This window comes from Rhopilema esculentum, chromosome 5 (genome assembly GCF_057945365.1).
Source record: "Rhopilema esculentum isolate cy_ngs chromosome 5, ASM5794536v1, whole genome shotgun sequence".
Lineage (NCBI taxonomy): Eukaryota > Metazoa > Cnidaria > Scyphozoa > Rhizostomeae > Rhizostomatidae > Rhopilema > Rhopilema esculentum.
This window is the reverse complement of record NC_142819.1, coordinates 3643129-3668918: the sequence shown is the minus strand read 5'-3', so window position 1 is coordinate 3668918 and position 25790 is coordinate 3643129. Positions and strand designations below refer to the sequence as shown.

At 37.0% G+C, this 25790-nt stretch overlaps 1 protein-coding gene across 1 annotated transcript; it reads left to right on the top strand.

Moving 5' to 3' along the window:
- Positions 1-7142: 7142 nt before the first annotated feature.
- On the top strand, positions 7143-25790 carry LOC135689564 (uncharacterized). The gene is made up of 15 exons (XM_065206820.2): positions 7143-8058; positions 9334-9426; positions 9833-9916; positions 10662-10712; positions 11542-11655; positions 11843-11922; positions 13465-13567; positions 15859-15940; positions 16611-16705; positions 17117-17266; positions 17544-18435; positions 19184-19294; positions 20675-20891; positions 21867-21930; positions 22332-25790. The coding sequence occupies exons 1-15, from the start codon at positions 7945-7947 to the stop codon at positions 24372-24374; spliced, it is 4293 nt and encodes a 1430-aa protein (XP_065062892.2). The 5' UTR covers positions 7143-7944; the 3' UTR covers positions 24375-25790.

The following is a 25790-nucleotide window of genomic DNA, read 5'->3' as shown; positions in this document are numbered from 1 at the left end:
TTCTGGAGTATCTTTCTATTTCAGTTTCTTTGTAAAATTCTGGCAGAATTGTTGCTTTTCTGTGTTCCTGTAAGTGTAAGGAACAAGCATGTGACAAGCAACTCGCCTACAAGCATATGAAAAGCAAAATAAAATTACCCAATATTTTGTGCAGTCTTATCATTTGGCTACCAAATATTTGCATACTCAAATTTTTATGCAAAATCGTCACATTATACTATTATCTCAAGATGTTTCATTGAGTGGTAGGTCCTTGTTTATCCTATAAGCAGCAGTATAGCCAGACCCCAAAAATATGGATCAAAAGTCTTCCCTCAATTTCATTTTGAGGTACAGACATGATTTGAAGTATTAGCTTTCTATAAACTTTGATCAAGTAAGACAAATGCTAACATTTTAGTTTTTAATCTAAATCAAAATGAAAGATTAAGGGTCCATTTCCACTCTCTGTTTTTCTACAAAAACAAATAAAAATTTACCCATTTTTATTCAAGTGCATTGAGGCAAGCAAAAGCGATCAAAAAAAGAAGTTTCTCTAAAATGTTGCCATAGCAACAAAGGGAAATGAAGACAACACAAACGGTTGGCAAAAGAAAACTCTTCACCCCTCCCCCATCTTTTCATAAATTGAAAGAGACTTTTTGGAAAATCGTGGTTTGAATCTTTATTGTGCTCTTGCCCTCTTCGTTTTCCAATTTACCTTAGCGCCCCTGCCCTGTGAAAAGCCGTTTAAGTTGCTATCAATGCAATTTCTATTTTCTACAGCAAATTCAATGCCTGGGTGCATATGTGCAAAAGCTACGAAAAAACTTAAAAGAGACCGTGTCAAGGTCGTAGCATCTGCCGTTTTGGGAGCCAATACCACAAAGGTCTAGTTGAGTTTTTCAGCAAAACATTTTTAAGCACATGAATAAAAGGCATAATTAAGGTTCACAAATCGTGAAATGTTGAACTTCTGAAAGCAGCTTGGGTACGTACGTAGCCGGCCTCCCTCCCTGGTCGCTTTACCCTGGCTTTATTCCAGAAAATTTTCTAATATTTTAAATTGCAAGTAGAAATGCTATGAAAGCTTTGTGTCTATGCAACGAAGACATGCATATAGAGAATCCATAAATATAGAGAGTTATTTATAGTATCTGGGGAGCCACAAGCTTCCTGTGACTTCTTGGGAAGGGATGTTTGGAATCGAACCTATACCGCCTATACAAAAGGTTTGATTTGCTTCCTGCTATTCTATCACGGGAACATACGGATAAAGGATAACCATTCATCTGTTTATATTTCAGACAAGCTAAATTTTTCCGAATTTTCACAAGAAACAAGCATGACGTCAATGTTTAGTTTCAAGGTGTCATGTCATTTCCCTTGCGTTAATATCAAGAAATGTCATAGCTGTCAAGGCTCTTATTAACTAACAAATAAATGGTGACTGAGAACCCCCTAGCCATTCGGGGTTTAAGAGCAAAAATAAGATGCTTTGTTGCTTCGAGGGCTTTCTGCTTGGTTTGGAAGAAAGCAATTTGAATCATGTTATGGAACTTTGGTCCAAAGTATTTCCTGCGGTGTATGGTGTATGACAAGGGCCTTTTTTCTCTCCATTGATATTCACCTGCTTATGAAATGTTAACATATAATTCTGTTCTGTACGTCATTGCTTGAACCTGTGATTTTGTCGAATACAAATGGTAGTAAAGTTGCTAAAGAGAAGCGCTTGATTTGAGCACTATGTCATCAAGATGAACAATATTCTGTGACCACCTTAATTCCAAGTCGCAAACGCTTGCAATGCAAAGCATTTAGAAGCAGAATAACACGAGCAAGTCATTATCATGTAAAATACAACCATTCATCATCTTATCGTTATTTATGACATTCTCGGGACTTCCTACTGCTCAGGAAGAATATAGTTGAGATCTAGAATTTGAAAAGTTGCAGAAACCTATGTATTGCTTTAAACAATTCTGAGTAATTCAGAAATAGCTTGCATTTTACCCCTCTCCTCTATGTCATGGTATTACATGTATTACAGAAGCCCATATTTTTGAAGAAATTCTTACAGATACCTATATTTTTGGTTTATCAATTTAGGAAAATGTTAAAAACAAGAAAGTTCGTATCTATTTAATACAATTTGTGCCTATATTGCGAAAGGGCAAAGCTAAGCTCGCTAAATTTCATGGGGGTTTGGGTTTGCCAATCGATATTGATCGTCTTAAAAGAAAACGTAGTTTAAGTAAGGGACCATGGAGCATTTAATGGATTGGGGGGCTAAAAAGATGGGCCCAACAGTCAATTTGGGGGCTAAAAAGAAGGGCTCATCAGTCAATTTTTTGGGTGGGGGGGGGGGCTAAAAAAAGGCTCGAAAGTCAACATGCTTAAAGCCTAAAATAAGTCCGGATTTTGAGTCTGCTTTCCTTATGTTATCAGATGATGCTTTGACTGGTGTTAAAACCTGGCTTTTAGATACCAAGGAACTGATCTCATTCTACAACATTAATGTCTCTGATAGTGTGGCTGCTATCAAATCTAAGGTAATGCTTCACTTCACTTCAAACATCATGGAAAAAATTAAAGGCCACATCATTAACGAAAAGAAGCTACGGACCTATGCTTTTTTCAAAGCAACTTTTACGTTTGAAAAGTATCTTGATATTATGTCAGATTTTAAAGCAAGATGCATGCTATTTAGATTAAGACTTAGTTCTCAGAACCTGCATTTTTTATTCAGGCAGATATGGCAACAAGCCTACCCCCAAGGATGAAAGAATCTGCAGATACTGCGATTCGATCTCCAACCACGCAATTGAAGACGAATTTCATTTTGTAATCGTTTGCCCCCTTTACCCTGAAGAAAGGAATGAACTGTTGGTGAAAACTGCAGAGAGGTATCCTTATATAAAAAATATTAGTCATGAAAACAAGTTTATTTGGATGATGAGTCAAGAAGATGATGATTTGATTCGAATTATTGCGATAACGGTAAGGCGAGCCTTCCATAAGCGTGACATTTATCAGACCTTTGAAAAAATGTGCTGATCAGTTTGCTGTTGTATATTTAAGTTGTTATAATTTTTGTAGACTTTGTAGAAATGTTTCAGATGTAGCAATTTTAATTAACCGTTTAAAATTAGGACTCTTAGGAAAAATTAGGATTAGGATTAGGAGATGTAGCGTTTTGTTTTTTTGTAGTAGATTAAGGGCCATTTCGACCTATAAATCTATTATCATATAAAAAATGAGATAATTCAGTTTATGGATTTGATACATTTTAGGAGTAAATTCTAGGTTCGAGTCCTCTCAGCTCACCGCCCTTTCTTCGCTGGTGTTTAGTTCAGGGCTGTAAATCCCGGGGGGGGGGGCGGGGGGGAAGTGGACTTCCAAATCTGGAGCAAAACCATTTTGTTTCAGAAATTACCGTTATTTCCCTTTAAATAATGGAATCGATGTTAGCTAGGTTAGAACCAAACTAAGTTTGTCTGTTTTATTGCAACAAAATTAAACCATTATGTCATGGTGTCAAGCTCAAGTTAGCTGATGTTGATGACCGTTGTTTATGTAAGCAGAGTGGTGTCAAGTCGGTGATTTTTTCCAAGGGGCGAGTTATCCAAAATATCTTATCCATCCCTTGAATATTTCTCAAAAGACTATGAAAGAAAATAATCGTATAAGTCATCATAAATCTAAACAAATCCACATAACACGAATATTCATTACAACCTTTTTATCAAGGTCCTAGCTCATGACCTAGTTTCCAAAATTCCTAATTCTGGACCTTTGTTAATCGAAATGCGGTACCATAATAGTTCTTATTTTTAGCTGCACATTAAGTGCTATGAATGAAAGAAAAATGGACGAAAGAAAAACAAAGAAATTCCGAGTTTTATTTTTAAATGCAGCTAGAAAAAACAAGGCCATAAAAGTAAAAAGCAAGAAAGATAATTATTTTGCGTAAAGGTAAAATGTCAATGAAGAAGTACCCTTGTATAGATAGAGGCAATGACTACGCTATTTTCCATAAGAATACTATAAAGTTTGTCTAGCCTCGATATTCTTAAGAAATTGTTGTTTTGAGCCTGAATATATTCTTAAATTATTCTTGTATTTTCAAATCCGATATGATTTTAGGAGAACATCGCTTGCTCTCGAATTGATAACAGGATTGTTGAAAACAAAAATGTCAGTATTGCGATTCTCTGTTGTGAACAATGCGAAAAAAGCAACTGGCGAGAAATAGAACAGAAATATGCAATGCGAGGCTGAGCAATGTTCTCATGATGTTCTTAAGAACTGGATGATTCTGATCCTGAATATTCTTACAAGCAATATTCTTATAAAAAATGTATCATAAATAGAGACATCAAAACCGGAAACAACTCAATGAAACACTTGATGCACGCGTTGCACATTTTATGCGAGTTTTGACTGCAAGTGAATGCAACTGAGGTTCTAATTTTTTTGTTATTGGCAGTATAAAAAAATATTCAGAATTCAAAAGTTCCCAAGAAATTCTTTTTTTAAGAGGATAGGCACTTTTCGTTCCTCTACCTGTATATCCTTTATAAAGTGGCTCCTTGTGAACAAAAAGATGTTTTCCATATAATTATAAAAAAAGCAATTTAATGTTCTAAGAAATATCTGTAAATCTCATCTATAGAGCTGAAAAAATCTTAGTAAGTCGAAAATATCGATTATTGTTTTTCAAGTCGTTTGCCCTCAACACTGTCCATGACGCCGACCATAAATTGCTTAGTGGTGCCGTGACCAACTGTACACTCTACAGTATATTCGTTCACTCTGCTCAGCCCCTCCCCCAATCCCCCTAATTGAAATGACAGATTTACGGTCCTGCTGTAGTACTAGTTAGGCTGTTCTTTTCGTTACAATTTTCCTCATAAGAGAAAATTTTTCTTTAGAAGTCGTTTGAAGCCTAGTGTAACGACACAGGGTTCCCTTACAGACAGCATCACGTGACCATTGCGCTGTGATTGCATCAGCGTCTGTAAATATGTTTTTGTATTACGTAATTATTATTTTAAGGTTTGCTTAGGTTATATAAAGGGTTGTTTCATAAGTTAGGGGTAGTCTTGTCGAAAGTTTTGTCGTACTGCTTGGAGCTCTGCCGCTAGTTTTGTCGTGCCTGTTGAAGCCGTGTCGTTATTTGTCGAACTTGTTGTTAGCCGTTAGTCGTATCATTGCCATAAAAAGAAGAATTTTGATCTTATCTGCCGTTGCCGTATTTTTGAGAATTTCTGCCTACAAAGTACTCACGTTTGTAAAACCCCCATTTTAAGAGGTTTTACATTGGTTACCCCGTGTGAGGACAGCCGAGCCGAAGGAAAAGAAGATGAGCACTCATCGATACCTGCGAACCACAGACGACCAGCCGATTTGCAATTACTGCAAAAGAGTAGGGCACGTGGTCAAATATTGCAGAAGACGCCCGTTGAAACAGCCATTGCAAGAAAAAGCCCCTGTGCCTGTGGATGCAAAAATGAACCCAGTTTTTGAAGCAGAAATTCAGACGAGAACGACATACCAACCCACCACTGACCCCTTCGTTGCTCTGTGCAAGTTGTTCCGCCAGTTAGAAGACCTAACAAAGGAGCTTGCAATTTTGGTCAAAGGTCAGTTGGGAAAGACAATACAAATTGATGAAAAAAAATATTCCAAACCCCGCTCTCAGCAGTTTTCAAACATCTGACGTCAGTGGCACATGAATTTCTCACAAAACCAGGCCAGTGTGATGCCAAGCCATGGAAGTTGTCGTTTGATAGAAAAGACAAGATGCGAGGATTGGTTCAAGCCAGGAGGCTTGATTTCAAAGGGGGGAGCTATGTAACGACACAGGGTTCCCTTACAGACAGTATCACGTGACAATTGCACCATTGCGCTGTGATTGCATCAGCGTCTGTAAATATGTTTTTGTATTACGTAATTATTATTTTAAGGTTTGCTTAGGTTATATAAAGGGTTGTTTCATAAGTTAGGGGTAGTCTTGTCGAAAGTTTTGTCGTACTGCTTGGAGCTCTGCCGCTAGTTTTGTCGTGCCTGTTGAAGCCGTGTCGTTATTTGTCGAACTTGTTGTTAGCCGTTAGTCGTATCATTGCCATAGAAAGAAGAATTTTGATCTTATCTGCCGTTGCCGTATTTTTGAGAATTTCTGCCTACAAAGAACTCACGTTTGTAAAACCCCCATTTTAAGAGGTTTTACACTAGACACCAGCATCAGATACTTGGCCGAAAATTGAGGGCGAGCCTATTGGTTTGATAAGATAATGTCCCATTTGTCTATTGTTTTGAGATAAAAGACAATTGTTTTCCAAAAGCCCCCCTTTGCCTCCAAGTGTCAGCCACTGTTGGGTACCTACTATCCAGTGCCGGATTATAGGGCGTTTTAATAGTAGGGGGTTGGAGCTACGTATTTCTTTAAATAGATAAAAAAGGGGTCATAATAAATAGAATGGGATGGTGCGTAGCAAATAACTCAGAAAATATTTTAAGTGAAGTGCTATCTTGTACAGTGGCGGAAATTATGGGGGCATGGGGGCTCTGCCCCCCCCCCCCTACCATCGTTCTCGTTGAAAACTTGTCGGGTCTATATCGGAAAACCGTAGGCCTGAGAAGTAAAAGCCTGAATTTCTGCCACTGATCTGATAGTATGAAAAACGTTCCATGTATCTTTAGCCATAACCCGCATGTATCTAGAAGTAAAAAAGAAAAAATTGAGTTCTCAAGTGCGATGTCACAAAAGAACCAATTTAGAAGTTTTGAATTTTGACCACTTAACATAAAAGAACACCGTGAAATACTCTTATATATATGCAAAATCAGTTACGTTTGTCAAAAATTGGGTGAGCTATGGCCAATAGAAGATTTGAGGTTTGCTAGCGGAATATTGTGATTTTGGCTTAGTTTATAAAGTTATGAACAGAGACAAAAATTACAGAGGTTTGATAGGTCTGGTCATATCTAAGTCAATTCGTGATAACATCAACTGATTTTGAATATACATGGTGATTTTATGATGCTCTTTCAGGTTATGTGAGCAAATTTGAAAAATTATAAAAATAGATTCTTGTGGCGTTATCACTTGACATCCCTATTGACAGCCCTCGTTTTCGTTAACCTTCTTGAGATCTATGACAATTAATGTAATCAAAAACACCAGATTAAAAACAACGACGGCAGAGAGAAGAAGAACGCTGCCAGTGTCAACCAAAGAAAATCGCTTCCCTGGGAATAAAACAAAGATTTTTAAATTTATGACTTGAACAAGATATCGTCCCGACACAGCTGGCAAGAATAGCATTTGTTAACAAATTTCTGACTTTGAGGAGAGGAAAAAGGCAATCACTTAGGCCTTCACATGGTTCTTGTTTTTCTGTGACTTTTAAATGGATTAGCCCAACCGGATTAAAACGTTTGTTGGTGTATTCGCCTCCCTGGGAGAAATTTGAAAAGAGAATCGTTTCTGATCGTTTATTGCATGCAGGATATCAGCGATACACGAAAGACTAGATGTACAGTTGCCATGTGGTTTGCTAGGCTGTCGATTAATGGATTTTAGATGGAAAAAGTTATTCCTGTCCATCTTTCCTGGATTTGCAGAGAAATCCTTGTACAGCAAACGTAGCTTCCATCAGTTAATTGGCTAACGTCTTGAAATGCTGGAAATTATCATGATAAAAACAATTCGGTGATTTATGATTCGATCCCGACGTCGTGTTAAAAATCATTGCGGTAGTGGCTTCGGGGCGATCAACGAAATCATACGATTTCAAAAGTTCACACGCCGAATAAGATCAAAAGAGACGTCTTGAAGTTTACGACGATTTTTAAATGAGAAATAAGCATTTTATTCTTGATGAATTGTAAAACAGAGATGACGTTTATCTAGTTTACAGGAGATTTTGCACGACAGTGGCCATAACAACAATTCAAAAAATGACGCTGGTAAGATCTAGAAATGGTGGAGTTAATCGACATTCGGTCATCTTTTCAAGAGGCTTGCGAAATGATCCTGGGGAAAACAACTGTTTTATGAACTCTGCAGTACAGGTAAAACAGCCTTCATTCACTGTAACTTCCTTTTGGGTGAGATTAGACATAAATTTCACACCAATGTTGACAGCATCATGTCTGAGAATCTAATTGGTGTCAATTGTTTATTGACCTTGAACAATAAATATAATCAATGCAGAGGCTGGAAAGCATCACCATGTAGTTTGATAGGAATTTCGTTGTACGGCCTTACGAGTATTGCTTGAAGTCTAACAAATTGGAAACCAAAATTTATCATTAAGAGAATGATTATAAATTAGATAAAAAAGAAAATCATTCTTGCGGTAAGGAAGTGAAGGAAGTAAAAGTCATTAAAAGATTCTTCAGATTGTTGTGTTGAGAGTAAATTGATTTTTGATTGCATCAAATAAATATTGAGTTTTTGTAAACTGGACAGCAGCAATGTTACTTGAAATGGATTTTGTTTATATTATTTAGTTCTTTTCTCCATTGGATTTCCTATTGAATTTTTTCTTAGAATATATATTATTTTTAATATTTTAAATTTATTATTATCTAGTCTGTTTTGCTGACCTTTTTTGTTATTGTTTTGACCATGGTCACAAAGCTTGCTTTGTCATTTTCAGAAATGAACTATTTTTGCCTATTTATCTAGATTTCTTACTTATCTTATTCTTTTTAAAAGTAAATCAATTGTTGATCTTTAAATTTGGCCAAAAAACATGGGTATTGAATGCCTACAGGATTCATATCTAAATGGTGCATGAGGAAATAACCCTCTATTTCCAAACAAATGTAGTGCCCACTAGTCTGAAAGCCAAAACCCTGGATGGCCAGCCTTACTCATTTTCCTGCTATTTGGTTCTTTTTAGTACTATCATATCATCATTGATATTCTTATACTTTTGTCTCTTACATTTTACCATAAAAATTCAGGGCAATAACTTTGTCTTTTTCCAATGACCAAAGGATTTGTCTTTGTTAAAATCCTTTTTCCAAATGAACAGCCCCATTTGTTCCAATTTTTCTCAAACAACAAACTATGATGGTCATCTGATAGTTTTATCCTCCCTATTTGGAGGAGGGGTCTGCCTGGTGATTACTCTGCTATCAACTATGAAAGATACAGGCTTCTTTTGGAAACTAATGGCCTGTTTAATGACTATGAAACCACAAATCCCATTCTTTATACTGAATCCCTTGCTACAACAAAGAATCTTTTTATAATACAGTACTTCTCTAATATCTTGATAATCGTTGGATATCTGCAACAGGCCAACAAATTTGTAAATATAATCTTAATTTCACCAGGTTTTGTGGCATCTGGATGTTTTCAGGAGAAGTTTCAGGTTACTAGAGGGTCATGCTTGCCTGGAGGAATGCTGCATATTTTGTGCCCTAAAGGTAAAATCACCTGAAATTCTGTTTTAATTCTAAACCTTACTTGCAAAGTAAGCAAAACTATTAAACTATTCATTTACTGGACTTTTTCATTATTTCAAACTAGACATTTTAAATCCAGAAGTCCTATACAGATCTGTTGGCAACTCTGCCTAGAGCTTAGATTTGTTTGGACTGTCCTCTATGAATTAGAGTGTGAAACCAAGCCAAAATCCTTGTGGTTTCATTAAGTTATCACAGCTTTGAAGTTAACCAAGCTCTTCTGTGAAGGAAATTTGAAACCTCAGCTGTTATAAGGATATCACATAAAGATTACTGATGATTCACTCCTTCTTTATATACAATTTAAAGCTAGATACCATAATGCAAACTACTGCTCTACTTTAACTGCAAATTATAATTTGATCAGGAAATCTTTGGTAAATTCCAAGATAGTGATGAAGGTGCACTTCCTCCTGATGTACTTAGAAATGCAATGGCCAAGGCTTTCCAGGTAACCATAATATTAGTAGTTTTTGATTCTCAAATCTATATCAATAATCATTGTTATAAAGTTGTTTTCCTGTTTATAACAAAAATCTTTTAATGTAATGTAGGGTAGTGTAATTTGTAGGTCTAAATTTTATGTAGAATTGGTTGATGAAATTAAATTGAATTGAATCGAATTGAATTGTTTCAATTTAGGTAGAATTTTTTACCAGTTAAACTTTGTAAACTCTTTTTCATCCTTTGTTGCTTATCTCGTTTTAATATTCATGTTTGAATGCAGCCTATCAAGCTTTTCTAAGGAAGCTCTAGTTCAGGTTATTTTGTATGGCGATGGAAGGTTACCATGATATTAAATTATCAATGCTATGCTAAAATACTTCCACACATTGTACCATTTTTGACAACCTGCTTTTGTCCTACCCCCTTCATGAATCATTTTTAAGTTGTTTGTAATTTTGGAATCATTACATTTTATTTGTATCTGAAGTCTGTCTCAAAATTGAAATAGGATGCATAACATAACCAGGCTCTGAATGCAGACCCTAACAACTTAATCTTCAGCCTGCATCATTTTGCCTCTATTTTGGGACATACTTGTATGTTACTGTTAATGGCTGCAGGGTTGTGATGCACTTCCATGCATCATGTGGTATCATTTTGTATATTGTGTTTGTTATCAATTGTTATGAGCATAAATATAAAGTATATATTTTTGTAGTTGCTTTTATCCTTTTGGTTGTTTTTCTTAGGATCAGCGCAAATTTCAGATTGGTAGAATGGGTGATGCAGCTGAGTGCTTTGTGAGTTGAGAAGTTTAAGAATTTATTGATGACTATCTTAGGTCATAAATAAATTGTTAAATAGTATGACCAGCATATGAGCAAACAATTGGGAGTATTGGCCCAAGCATAAGGTTGACCAGTGATTTGGCAACTGGCCTAAAAGGATTTCTCTGGTTTTGGTGTATGGAACTTTCTAAGCTTCAGACAAGACTGTGAAAATAATTTCTAATATTTTCTCTGGCTGCTGGTGATCTTTTTTCTTTTTAATGGCTGTTAATTGTGAAAATTTTACATATCTAGGCCCCTACAAATCCATTCTTGTGTTCTTTAAAAAGCATATTGTTTTAAAGTTTGTCTTTTCAAAAATGAATCAATTGTCAAATGATTTATTGTGATGCTAATATTTCAATGCGCTTCCAAAAGTTGCTCACAACTTTTAAGTAGGGACTGTTTGACAGATCTCAAGATAGAGCACCATGCTTTGAAAATGAGTAGCTTGAAAGCTCAAACTATCACATTTTAAGCCTATCAGTGAATTATAAGATATTTAATTGACAGCAATCATCTTTGGTACTATCATTATGCAGCATGATTCTTTGGTAAAATGGTTATTCATTTATCCAGACCCTCAATTATGGGGACTGCCAAAAATTGGTCTAAATATTCTAAATTGGCACAAATGTGTCATGTTACTGTACCATGATATATTGAAGATATTAGGTAATCATGATTTTAGAAGATCTTGAAATAGACTTGCTTGATGAATATTGGTCCTACTTTTGTTCCTTCCTTATGCTGTAAATTTTACTATAAATGTTTCACACTGAAATTATTATTTTCCTTTTAGGAAAATATTTTGCGACGACTTCATGATCACATCACATTTGGTGGACCTGAAGACATTTGCAATGCAAAATACTGCATACCACATCAGAAGTTTTCAATGCAGATAGTTGAACAGGTAATTAAATATTATTTTGAGCTACCAATTTACATTTTTCCTACGACTATAGGATCATACATTTGTACTTGTTTGCCCACATTTCAATCACCCTTTGTTTAATTCCTCCTGTCTTTGCATTGTTGTCTCTAATTTGTAAAGAATGGCAATTTTCATAACGCTCAATCTTTTCATTTTTGCCTTTCAGACTTTCTGTGAATGTGGTGCAACATCAGAACCCTTCAATTACTTTGAAACAGTGAACTATGTGGCAGCTTCTGCCCTCATGTAAGTACAGTGAGGTTTTTAGAATGAAACAGCTAGCTCAGAATTTTCTGCTCATTTTTTGTGCTTGCCACTACAGTGTGGGGACATTCCACACTATAGAATCAAGTTTCAACTCAAAATTTTCAGCATTGTTTCCTGTGAGTCCTTTCAAAATAATTTATAGATTATAGATAATTACACAATGGCTATATAAAATATTGATCATGGTATACCATGGGCATTAATTTTGTTTTAGCAAAGAGGGGCAAAGCAGCTGAGGTTATTTTGGTGCTTGTTTATGTTTGGTGCTTGAGGTTATTAAATCATGAAGGGGGGGGGGGGGGGGGGTATTTTTGGCCATGCCCTATAGAAATCGTTTACTGTTATTGATATCCAGGTAACTTTGTAAATCTATAATAGGCAGATCCTCTTCAAGGGGGCCAAACCCCTGTCTCTAGCCCCTGCCTCTAATCGTTCTAATCCCAGGCCCAAGCCTCCTAGCTATCCACAGTGTTTCTAACCAAACCCCCTGCCCCTAGCCCCTGCCCATAGCCCCTACCCCTACCCCCTACCCTTAGCCTTCTATCCCTAGCCCCACACCCATTTAGTAGGTAGTCTGTTGTTATTGGAGCAAGTAGTAAGCTGTATTGCAAAGCATATACCATACCATTCACTAAAAGCTTTGACCTGGATGTGACAATATTGTTAAGTCGACCTTGATCCTCTTGAGACCAAGGCTTTGTGTTCATTAAAGCTACCGTTAAATGAGGAAATATCAACTGTGCTTTTTCAGCTTCACGAGAAACACTAAAAAAACCGCCTTCTTAAAATGTATCATAATCCAGACCTAATAATGTTGCATGACAACAGTAAGACAAACGGCTTTTCTGAGTGGATGCTCCCCAGTTGACAAGAACTGCTTCTTCCATTTATGAATCATTTATAAAGCTTTTCCGATTTTGATTTAGTGCAATAAAAAGGTCTTTGTCGATAATCTTTTGAGGCGTATTTGATTAAGCGCCCTAAAGCGTTTGAAACAATCTAAATTCCACTCGACCTCAATCATATGACAATCGTCTTGTCGCCTGGCAGCCATCTTTCCTAAGGAAGCACCACATCCTTAAAAGTTTTCGTTTGAATGTGGTCAATTGTACGTAACGTTCAGTTAGGTTTTTCTCACCATAGTTAATTAACTATGTTCTCACCAAATGATAACTGTCAATGTGTATTAGCAGGGACTTATCTTGTGTAAAAGGCCATCGCTTAGTAGTGTAGTACAATTTCACGAACCCTGTGAAATGCGGGCTTGATTACAGCTGCATATTAACGGAAGATATCAAGGGAAGGTTGTGGTCCCGTAGAATGCATAGGAAATTTTCTCAAAACCAAATATGATTTCACAAAACCAAACGGTCAAGAGATCATTAGAGGGCATAAGCCGCCCCCTGCACAGCCCTCAGTGTTATTTTGTGGAAATCTAATCTTATTTGGATTTTGACTGGGGTCTTTTGGAGTTTTATGGCTTTTTGATATCAGATTTTACATATAACGTTTCTATTTCAGAGAGGAAGCCAAGCAGCCACAAAGAAATGGATATAAGCCTTATACATCGTTTGCGGAGCTATTGAAAGCTACATTAGCGCATGGCGGAGGTAGACAATGCCCGGTACGTTGGCTTCCATGATATCTTTGCAATTCACTTTTCTACAATTGCAAAATATGAATATACAGTTATTTCTAAGACTGGATGGAACCTCACAAGAGGCGAATTCAAAAGATGACGATGTTTGAGGCTGTTCGCCTTCTCTGTGGTGCTTATAAATTCTACTCACCGCCCTCTTAGAATGTTTAACACTACTTTACAACATTCTTTTTTTATAAGAACATTTTGCTAACAGTCTTTTGATGGAACAAAACTTAAAAATGGTTCTGATAAAAGCAAACATTTTGTTTCATACTTGAGTCTACATGCAGATGAAAAACAACAAGTAAAACATGCGATTCCGCTATCGTGCAGCATTTACTGGAAACCCCAGATTATGCAAAAAACTATAATGGCTTCGGATTATTGGCGAAACCAGATCGTCGTTCCATCTAGCAACTTTGGAATCTATCTACATAAACATGAAAAAACTGCTTTTGTGTAGACAGTAGGAGATCGTTTCACTTTAGGACTCCATTGGTAACATTTTTAATAGGCAAGCGGCACTGATTTGGCAACCTCAACAGTCATGTGCTCGCGTTTTCTGATTGGCCTATTTCGATCCACAACTGTGAACTGGGTATATATATTTCCTAGCGTAGAGTTTTCGATCTATGTTCTGACGTTTTATACTCTGAAGAACAATTTGATAAGAGCACGAACCTCAAAATTGGTCAAAAGTTAAGAGCAAATTAGGAACAAGCTGGGGTTGATGTACTTTGAAACAAGGTTTGTTACACACATTACTCAGTTTGGGCATGGTGTGGCAAAATTTCACCAAACAAAAGAAAAAGAATCCTGAATTCCATTCATGTAGACAATCTAAGTAATAAAAAGCATAATATCTAGCGATTGAGAATAATCCAGTCTCAAAGTTTGAAAAGCTTAAGAACAGCCAGCCTGAACTTCAATTTACTAGTTCTTATAATTTTATTGAGTGCGTCGGAAATTCTGTGATTTTTGACAATGAATTTTATACTAGTTAATATAGAATAAAATAACTTGGGATAAAAAGTATGGAATTCGATTATGTTATTAATGATATTAATTTCTGATCGGAGTGTTCATCAGAAAAATTATTCGGAATTCAGTAGCCGCGTAAATCGAGAAGCCACTTTGTTTTAGCATTGGTGCTTGCGGTTTTAATTAATTAGGTATCAAGATATGAGTGTGATTTTTGTGGCTGTTATTTTGATTTTCTTTGGTATTGTTGACGTTATTACAATAGTGATGATGATTCTAATATTCGTTGCGAGATTTGTGGCTGTTGATTAACGCCGACAGGCTTTTTGCTTCTAAGTACCAGACAGTACAATGGATTAATAGCAGTTTATTCTAGAAAGTATCCATAGAATTAAATCTCACTCATCCAATATCTTTCTTTTATCGCATTTGTAGTTGTTTTATATTTTTTTCTATTTTTAATGGCTGCTTATTCGGTACGGATAAAGTGTAAGGGATGATACATTGCGAGTACACGATCACTTACCCCAAGAAAAATCTTTTAAACAACTTAACTCATACCACATGGGTCTTGGGGGATCGAGCTGATCTCCATCCTAAGTTTTTGAGGCCGCTTATACATGGATCCGCTTTCAACGATCACTTTTTCGTCTACATGAAAACGAATCGAAAGTTTTATGTCTGCAAAAAAACGAATGGTCTTTAAGGCAAACACAGCGATTGTTGAGAGGCTAAATGCGTCGCTGGATGTCATATTAGCAGCCTACCATTCCCTGACCCTAGGCGACCTGTGATTCGCTAATACAGTCCAAGGACTCCTTGACATGTATGACACTAAGTTAGTCGTCCTATCCTATCTGTAATCGCTAGCTCCACAGGTTTGCAAACCTTTGCGTTTTTAAACGATTCCACTCTAGACGGCATTTTGAAAGGCATGTGTTTTTTTTCGTCACAAAAATGGCAGAACAGTGTACAGGGAAAATAAATCAAGGCAGTATATGTGTTCATAACATGTCAGTGACTGCAGGTCAAAAGATACGTTAGCTTGAATAGCACAATATGTTTTCTTTGAATATCTCTGAAATCAAAATATGCCAAGCTTTGTAGACGATGTGAAGCCTTTTCCAAGTGATGCGAAAAAGGCTCTAGCACCTTTGAATAAAGAAACCAGCTTCGAACTATCAGACACGAACTTGCAAGTCGGAAGTTTATTTCTCTTCCATGATTCTATTTAAAACAGTCGTAAGTCAAACATTGCACATTGAACATTACAAATCTCTTGATTTTGACAGGATGACGAAAAATGTGGCCATAAAGATAGAGAATCACCTACCACGAAGATGCATCGAACACTTTTAAACTGCCCAGACATTGGTAAAAGCTTGCTTTCCTTGATCAATAGTATCTTCAAAGAGTATTTTAACTCTAATCATTAAAGCCAGTCAGATACGAATTCAAAGAAACCAGCTTTGAATAATAAAGCACCTTTATGGAGTATTAACTGTATGGTCATAAATTAGTAAGTTGCTAAACGTGGAAAGAATGGCTTTGTAACTAAAATCCTACATATTTTCATTCTTCTAAAGGAACATAAAACAAGAGAACTAAGAAGAAATATTCTCTCATCGTCTTTTTCACATTTTGTCTAAGCTTGACCTTTTAATCTTGTTAATAGCAGCTAAAGCTGGTCGTGACATTTTTCAGCCCATAGATTTGCTCCTTTCGCCCATAGATTTCGTTCACTTCCCAGGTTCCACACACCAAGTGTACTTTTTTCTTATCTATGTCGAATCGATCCGTAAAAATTGTGTGCTGCTTCGTATTTTCGGCCTATTACATTGGCTCAATAAGAAATGGCTACTTACACGTTTATCGGTCGGTGCATGAATTGGTCGGCCTGGATGGGTAGCATTTTCTTTATGGCTTGCTGTCAACTTGTTTTCACGTGTGTTACGCAACCCGCTCTTTCAAATATGTTTCTTTAACTTTGCGTCTTTTTTTAATCCTATATCATAAGCAAAGCCATGTTTTCTTTTTCCTCTAGTTTGCATTGGAATCAGCTGGAATACCGACCGGCCATCTTCTGAATATGTCATGGATCTGCTGGACTGCCTTGGAAGGAAATTAGAAATCCGCGATGTATGTAGGCGTTCTTTATTTCCAAACAGAATATTTGACAATATAGAACTTGTCTTACAAAAAATATCAGAAGAGTGGTAATGTTTTAGTAGAGCAGTAGGGGATTTTTTGTGGCTCTAGGATTTCGTTCCTTCTTTTATATCAGTCAGAAGTAACCAGAGTTTGGATTTAGATAGCCCTTGTTTTCTCTAGAATATAAAATTGACGCATATTAGTTATGACTTCTACTGTGACGTCCAGCAAGGTAATGCCATCGATTAAAAGAAATGAGGTGGCCAGTTTTACTCTCGTCACAATTAAAACTCATCAATTGTTTACTCTTTTACTTTTTTAATACCTTGTACAAAGGAATCGATATTGTTACTAAACTGAGAAAGGACTAAAACATATTTCTTATTGTTTTCTTTGCAGCTTTTCGACAGCCTTAGCGATGACCATGCAAAGAAGATGAAGTTGAAACTTTTTGGTATTATGACTTATTACGGGAAACATTATACGACGTTTGTTTACAACACACGGCAAGAAACGTGGCTTTATTTTGATGATGCAACCGTACAGGAGGTGAGCCTGCATTTATCTGCCTTTTTTCAGATTTCTCATTGCAAAGTTTTTTTGACCCAATAGTAGATGATCTGTGGTTCAGATCTTTGCGTTGACTTTTTCTTTGAGTAGGAGCCTGAAATCCAGGGCCATAGACATGGGTCATGGGGAGTGTGACACTTTCTTTTCAAGAAACACCTATTGCCAATGTCTGTGGCTTTTGTAAAAGGCATTTTGATAAAATAAACTGTTGCAATGTTTTTAGCCAGTTCATTTGAATTACCTGTTTTTCTTTCAGATTGGCAAAGATTGGAATATGGTAAAGGACCGTTGTAGACGAGGGAAACATCAGCCGTTGTTAGTATTCTATGTGAATCAGGAAGGGGAAACAATCAAAGCGAATAAAGCTCCGAGAAAAACGGAGATAATGAGCAAAGAGGATCTAATTGCTTCGCGGAATAATAACGAAAAGGAGCACCAACGCAGGCTTGATAAAAAAGCTTCTAAACGAAAAGGAAAGAAAAAGGACAGAGATGATGAAGATAGAAATCCACCTAGTAGGCGAAAATCACTAAAAAAAATTGTTAGTTCAGCATTCAAGAAGGATCGGTCAAGCAAAGAGGCAGCTAGTGGGTCTTCGTCTAGCAAGAGTCGCCAGCCTTTTAATGGAGACCACGTCTTGTCTGTGAATGGCCATGATTCATCAATGGGTGTCATTGGGCCATATTTAGAAATTAATGGCTACGTAACAGAAAACAGATCTGCCGAATTAGAGAATGAGACGAGGAAAAGTCCGGTTAATTCAAAGGAACGGGCCCAAAGCGAAACATCACCACTTTCAAAGGATGAGGAGTCAGTGTTTCGGTACGATTCTCCAAAAAAAGTTGATGGAAGAAGCTCCGAGGCTCATCGAATGCAAAAACATCAGGCACATTTGAAAAGCTTGGAGACAAGTATAGATTACTCTGGATCAGAGGAGGATATTTTGGACAGCAAGAGGCAACGACATCGCCGCTCAAAGAGTCAGCAGTTACCCATTGAAGATGTTGACAGAGAAAAGGAAAGCAGCCGTTTTATTGCTGTACCAAAGAACACTGTTGAGAATGGAAGGCGACAAACATCAGGAAAAATCCACGAGCAAGAGCATACAAGCAAGCACCAAGCTCAACGTCGATATATTGATAACGGGGGTGAGCGGATTATTGTTTGTGTTTGAAGTCTGATGATCGATACCGTAAGTCCTCGAATTACCCTCTGGGGGCTTATGGATCTAGGAATTTTTTTGGTAGGGGGCTATTTCAAGGGGGGTGGTTTATTTTGCTAAAAAGCAATCCAGTTAAAATTCAGGTAATAGCAAATACATTGTGGCTTCTTGAAAAAACAAAGCTTTTCTTCCTCGACTCCAAGTTACTTGCTAAGTTCTTGTTATTATTGTTCAGATGTGCCATCGTACCTGCATCTTCACGGTTTTTTCTGCCTCCATGAGAGCCCCACTTGAATCTGTATTAGCCCCCACAAATTAAGTCATTTGCTCAAAGGATAGATTTAAAGAAAACTGACCGATTGATGAAATAACCTACATATTTTGAACCTTATTTCCAACCTTATAAGAATACTATCCAAAAAATTGCGAAAGTTATGATAAAAGCAATCCTTTTTCAACTGGAACTACTGCTTCGCGGTGACATCAAGGGCCTAATATTAAACTTGAGAATATGCCTACTAAGCGTTAGAGTATTACACTAAGGTATGAAATTGGACCTGGGGGTTTTTTAAGACAACCTTTCCCCTGTTTAGAATCGTGTCTTTCCTACTTGACTTTGACACTAACTTTCATTCTCGTACGTAGCATTTTATAGCCTCGTACGGCTTATTTCGAATTTTCCTTATTTTTCTGTCTTCACTCCTTCCAATTTGCAATTTCTATGGCTTTTACAGATGCCTATGCCGATGATGTCAGCGATGCAGACCGCCTCGTTATCTGTTCCATTTCAGCGGAACAAGAAGGCAATCTTTACGAGTCCTATCGTTTATGTACCGAGGCTAAAGGTACGAAGCCATCAATACTGTTAACTATTTATTACATACGCCCAGACTTTTTGTACTTTTAACATTAAGTTCGATTCTTGACTATGCATTCTCCTGAAGCCAGAACAAGCTATCACGTCACTGCATAAATTATTACGTCGTTTATGACTAAAAACTTAGGGATATGCTACTTACCAAAATCAAGAGTGTGCACTCTTTTGCCACAATCTCAAATAGCATGTAAGAACAACATTGAAGCTCTATTTATATTCTTTGTTGCTAACATGGGCCATTTATGATACTACATTGCTTTTGCCAATAATTCGCCATAAGAAAGTCTTCAATAGAAAATAACAGACCCCTCATTCTACTTGCAGTCTGCCCCCCTCCCTAAGATTTTTTTTCTCACAGCACTTTCATGGTATATTTTGATGCCAAGGCAAGGCCGGCGAAACCGGAGGGGGGCGGCGGGCATGACTTCACTTTTCTGCAGAGCAAAAAAATTTTAGGCAAAAGTGGAAATAAATGTAGTATATAATTTTGTAAGTAACCGTGCTTAGTAATCCCTTACATATGCCTTTAGCTTTAGCTGGGTTGCTATGTCTTTACCATAGAAGATATATAAAAGTTTGAATATGGGAATTTGATCGAATAAATCGGTCATGTCCAAGTTTTACATCTAGTGACAGCTTGGCTTAGGAAGTAGATGGAGACACCTGATCCAGAATAACTTGTTGCTTGTCACAAATTGACGGAGTTTCGTTTTTTCTATGGCCAAAGCTTGGCTCATAAGGTCTATTTTTCAACGAAAAATTTCTCAGAAACATACAAAGCACTTTACTTTCGAAAAATTTTAAATCAGATGTTATGAAATAATATCCCAATTTTGCAAAAATGCTAAATCTTTTATTTTCTCTAGAAAGAAAGTTCTTCTGTTGATATTTCATTATTAATGTTTTTTTATTAAATTGTTAATGTATCTTATTTTGAGTACTTTTTTTAAATCTAAAACAGAGTTATATTATAAAGCTATATTATGAAGGTTATTCTAAAACTTTTCAAGACTTATCCTATTTCAAGTCAACATTCCAATACACGAGACTACAGGGCATATTGATGAAACAAAGCTTAATTTTATTGCCTCGAATTTAAATGCAGTCATAATCCATTTTAGACACAGTCTCTGGCCATCTCTAAGATACAATAATTCTAAAATTTTTCTTGACCCCAACCATGGTGGCGTTCTTTCCTAAGCCCTATCGAGATTTTGATACTTTGGTCCCTCCACTTTCAAATATGTTTCGCCGTCCCTGCAAGGTCCCTCGCTGTAGCAGCTTTTTCTGAATTTTTCAATAACTCCATTCGGTACTTTGGTTTCTATCTACCTGCTGTCATTTCTAGCTCTTTACCGAAATGCAATGGATCTCGATGGGATCACTGAGAAGATGCGAGGACACGCGGATAAAAAACGATGGGAGACAAATAATCGACTAAGGTTGCTCAATGAGAAAATATCAGAGCTCCGGCGAAGAGGTACAAAGTCAGCTGATTATGATCGTCAAGTGTCCAAGACCTCAGATTATGGAAGTTTGTCAGATGCATCTGGAAGTCCGCTTGGGTGAGTCACTGCTTTCAAGTTCGTACTAATCGACTTTGTCCAGAAAGGGGGAGGGGTGGGGTTAATGGATGACAATCTTTGGACTCAAAGCACAGAATGTTATATATAGCGATAAAATAGCTTTTGGAAAATATTTGCTTGCCCACATTGATGACTTGTTTTGGTAGTATTTGGTAACATAAAGACTTTGTTCTATTTGGAAGGTACATATGATCATTTATGGTCATTTTGGGAGTGAAGTGCCAAAATATCTTAAAAAATATTCTTCTTATGTCCTATATGCTTATATGTTTATATCTTATAAAAAATTTTACTTCAGTCTTTTCTCTGAGACACAAAATTGTTAAAAAATGAACAATGCAGAATTTTGGAAGATATTAACTCAAAATTGCCAGTTTCCGCACTAGGTGTATCCAGTTGTTAAAAAAGGAGGCAGACTACAATTTTTCCTTGGTCAACACGCATAATTTCATGATTAATAACCTTATATGCCTCTCAGCCTAATTTTTTTAAAAATATTTGGTCCTTAACCAAAAAGGCATTATGTTATTGTTTACTGTAGAAGCAGTGATGTGAGATCTTTTAACCTTGTAAAACTATCTTGACAAACAAACAAGAAGTCAAAACTTGGCTAACCTGAAAACAAACCCAGGAGTGGGCCTTTTCCTTGCAGCTTTATTGGTATGCACCTTGCATCTTTCTGAACTCTGTATAAAAACATAAAAATCACTCGTTCTGCAAATAATGCAAGTTGTTAAAATCGTATTTATTTCGAGCAAGTTCCTACATTCAAAGCAAGTGTCTACATTCAAAGCAAGTGCCTACATTCAAAGCAAGTGTCTACATCTTTGCCAGTTATCCTTTATTCACTTAGAATTTCCTTTCAATGGTTAGAATTTGATATTCCTAAATGTTATGTATGACGTTTTATTCTGATTTGTGAGTGCGATAATAACTTGATCTTTTGCTATTTAGACAAAGTCAGAATGGAGCTCCGTCGTATCAAAAAATTTTAAAGGAAGCTCCGACAGGAAGCCAGGTAATTCTCATCTCAAGTTGAAGTTTAACTCGTTTCTTCCTTTTTTAATAATCTTTGCAGAAGTTGTATGCATTATTTAAAGACAATAATGTAATAAAAGTTCTAAGAAACGCAAATTCAGCATGGTTTTTACAATTTTCTCTTGTTTCGTTTAGGTTGTTCAAAAGTATCTTTCATTGGTTGAAAATTTTTGGCAGTTTTATAAGAACATTTGATGCTCGTCAATTCAGTTGAATTATCATTCCTTTCAGTACTAGATTTAGCATTTTTTACTATGAAAATGTGTCCTGTTCTTGAACAAGTGGGAGTTTTCAAGATTATTTAAGTTTAAGTTTTAGCACTAATATTTTTACTATCTATTGTTTTCCCCTAATGTTTTCCAAATCTTTTTTCTGCACTAGGTGTATCCGGTTGTTGAAAAAGGAGGCATTCAAGCAAAATTAAACAAAGAGCGTAACAGACTTGACACATCAAAGGGGAGGGATGATCCTACCAAGTCAATTTTCTTCACCCTACCTCGCAAAAAGAAATCAAATCAAGAAAAGAAGACGTCTGCTCAGGAGCCTCCAACGCAGTCAGAGATCGACCAGTTATCCGACCTGCTCACAAATCTTAAAACGTTTGACCACCCAGATCATAGACGAGGAAGCTCGGATTTTGAGAAGAACCGTATACAGCATCGAAGTGAGCCTTATCTAGCATCAAGCAGCAATACGTCACCCAATGGCAGTGCAAACCGGTTCAAGATGGAGCCTATTGGTGATACCAGGAAAGCAATGGTGAGAAGTGTTGATGGAAATCCCTCCTATCTCAGTAAGGCAATGCCTGCAAATTTAAGTATGGCCATCAGTCAAAATTCATATGGATTCAGTGTCTCTGAAGTTGGTCGTCCAGATGCATCAAGGGTACAGGAACTAAGCAATGAGCCACGAACTATCTCAAGAAATCATAAAGTAGTTACTGCTAAGTCTGAACGACGTCCAGAAAGCCCTTCAGCTGGTTACCAAATGAATGGCGATGTTGGGAGTCCAAAGACTAAATTTCGAAATGAGAAAACCTCTTCAGGCTCAACTGATGCTGGTTACCAAACGTTGCAAAAGTCTCCACAATACGGTCGGAAACCTAGGTCCGAAACTGGATTATCCGGGATGAGTAATGAATCTGAAAACATAGTCTCTAGCAATAGAAAGTTTTCAAAAAATGAAAATGGGGATGGTGCTACCACCTCTTCAATAGAACCCTTTGAAGAGCAAAATGAATGTAATAGGAAGGAGATAAATAGGAAGCCTGTAGAGCGTAAGAAGTCGATTTTTAAAGTTATTGTCCCGAAAATCATGAGTATTGAACGCGTTCGGTCTATCAAGAAAGCTAAAAAAGCCCCGGACACTAGGGAGGAGGAATATCGCGCAATGATGAAAGCACAAACACACGTGACCTCAGAAGAGAACGGTCTATCAGAACAACTAGGTACAAAATCAAAATCTACCACCTCACGGGAACTGGGCTCTCCTTCACAATTGAAAGATGAGGTGAGAAAGAGGTCTACACCAGGCCTCGATTTCAATCTCCACGAGAGAAGCATCGATAGTCTTGAGTGCTCCGAAAGTGCTAGAAAGGAAGTATATGCTGTTACAAAAGCCGTCACGGAGGAAATTCTTTTTTCAAGTATGGGTAAAAGACGAATATCAAGGGATAACGACGTGCCCAAAGACTCAGCTGCTTCTAATGACTTTTCTTCTGTGAAACAAACCAAAAGTCAGCATTCTACAAGCCCAGGAAATGATCGCAGTCAAGTGATAGTGAATGGAAAGGATCAAAGTCGGATAACCCAGAAGGGACCGCGAATGGTCGGCAGCCCCCCTGCGAGTCAGCCCCACAGCTTTGTAGAAAGGTTTGCTGTTAGTGACAAGAAACCGGTGGCAATGTCTTCTAATGCTAGTGCTTACTTCAGAAACGCTGTTTCGCAGACAAACATTGTTCAAAGAGATGTAAAAGAACTTGAGAGTAACGTGAAGGACTACAATGAAGGACCTGCTTCAGAAGGAAAAGATTCAGGAACGGTCAAAAAAGTACAGCAAGCCGTCGAATTCTTCTCCAAGTCACAACCTGATATCTCTGAATACTCAAGCAAAGAGGGTAAACAACCACTTGAGCCACCACCAAGAAAGAACCCAAACGTTTATCGCTCAAGTGAGTTATATAAACATCGAGCTGAAAAACAGGTATCTGCGTCACCAGAGAGAACAGTAGTCCCAAACCAGCACCCAGTTGTGGATCAGCAATCGTCATCCGTGAAGGTTGACGCAGGGCGAGGGAATGCATCTAGATGGGGAATCAGTGTTGATTTTGCAAATAGTACACGGCAAATGTGTCAGCAATGTGGGACAGTAACAGTGGAAAAGCCAAAAAAGTTTTGCCGACAATGCCAGTCAGATTATTTATAATCCTTAAGAGTTAACCAGATAACGCCAGCATAATAGTGACCTATTGACAAAAGCCAGCATTGACTGCTCGGTAAACCTTACATGAACTGGTTTTGAATTGTTTACAATTTTACGATTACTTTGCCCAATATTCACTGTGTGGAGTTGAGTGTTTGGAATAAATCCCGTTTTTATACCGAGGCAGGTATGTCTTGCCATGTTCGATGTTAAGGCTATTTACACATTTCTAGTGACGATCTAGTGATTGGGAATCTGCTGTTTTTTATGCTATTTACGCTATAAAATAACCTTTTACGACCATGTTATTGGGAGAAGCTGCTTATAGACAAAAAAATTAGGATTACCATTTCATCAAGCAGGAAGAAGAAACGGAGTTTTTAGGGGAATTTGATTCCCGAGCTGCCAGTGTCCGATTCATGATGATGTATTAAGCATGAATTGTTTATAAGCTGTATATTTTGCTGCTTCTCATTTACACATTTTCCCAGTCGTCAGAGTGCTCAGTAGATCGTGTTATCCAGCTTAAAATTAAGAATTCTACTGTTGATCCCATTATCTGAAAGGGGTCCTTGTGTCATCGCTCATTTTTAGAGCGTAAAATTAACAGATGTTTTGAATTTCAAATGTAGGAAGTAAAGATTTTTTTATATTTATAGACGAGAGAATTCGATTGTGAGTATGCAACTTTGTTTAATTACCTGTTTTTTACGTACTTATGTAGTTGATTAGTTTATGCAGCCGTTGTAGTTGAGGTATTCTAGGCTGCAATGTTACGAGTAGCGCACGATTCAATGGTGTTCTATGCGCTTCTTTGTATATATTTTCATGGATCGATCAAATCGAGGCTGAATAAAAATTGATCCATTGCTGCAAGGGACATTGGTTAACGTCAACTGCAGAATGGAAATGATAATAACAAGATAAAATAAGAGTTCCTTATTTTATCTTGATAATAATTATAATTTGCTGCCTGGTCTCACTGAAAACGAAACTTTTTGTAAAATTTCAATCGCCATTCATGTCTAGGCATTTAAACTTTGCTGCACCGATCAGCTTTTGATCCACATCTGAAAAAATGAAGAAGAGAGAATAAACATTTCATTGTTGATTAAAATTTCAGCAACTATGACCAACGAGACAGGAATCCGCAAGCCAGCCACTTGTGTTAAGCACTTTCGAATGTACATTTCTCGAACCATTTAGATTGTAATGAGTTTTGGGAGGGGAAGGGGGTTGTAGAAATTTAAATCATTTTTAGTTAACCTTATTGAATGAGGAGGATTCGTATAATATCGCAATTTTTCTTTTTATTTTGATTAATTTTAGTGGTACGCTTCGTCGTTTATTATCATAAATGTATCAGCTAAGTGCAAAGGTCTGTAGATATTGGTTTTCATTATTAAATGTGCGAAATAA

Bases quoted from the DNA above. Each gene is read 5' to 3' on its own strand.
- LOC135689564 (XM_065206820.2), top strand. From the start codon at position 7,945: ATGACGCTGGTAAGATCTAGAAATGGTGGAGTTAATCGACATTCGGTC. The intron at 18,436-19,183 runs GTGAGCGGATTA...TGGCTTTTACAG, and splicing joins TCGATATATTGATAACGGGG to ATGCCTATGCCGATGATGTC. The intron at 19,295-20,674 runs GTACGAAGCCAT...TGTCATTTCTAG, and splicing joins TTTATGTACCGAGGCTAAAG to CTCTTTACCGAAATGCAATG.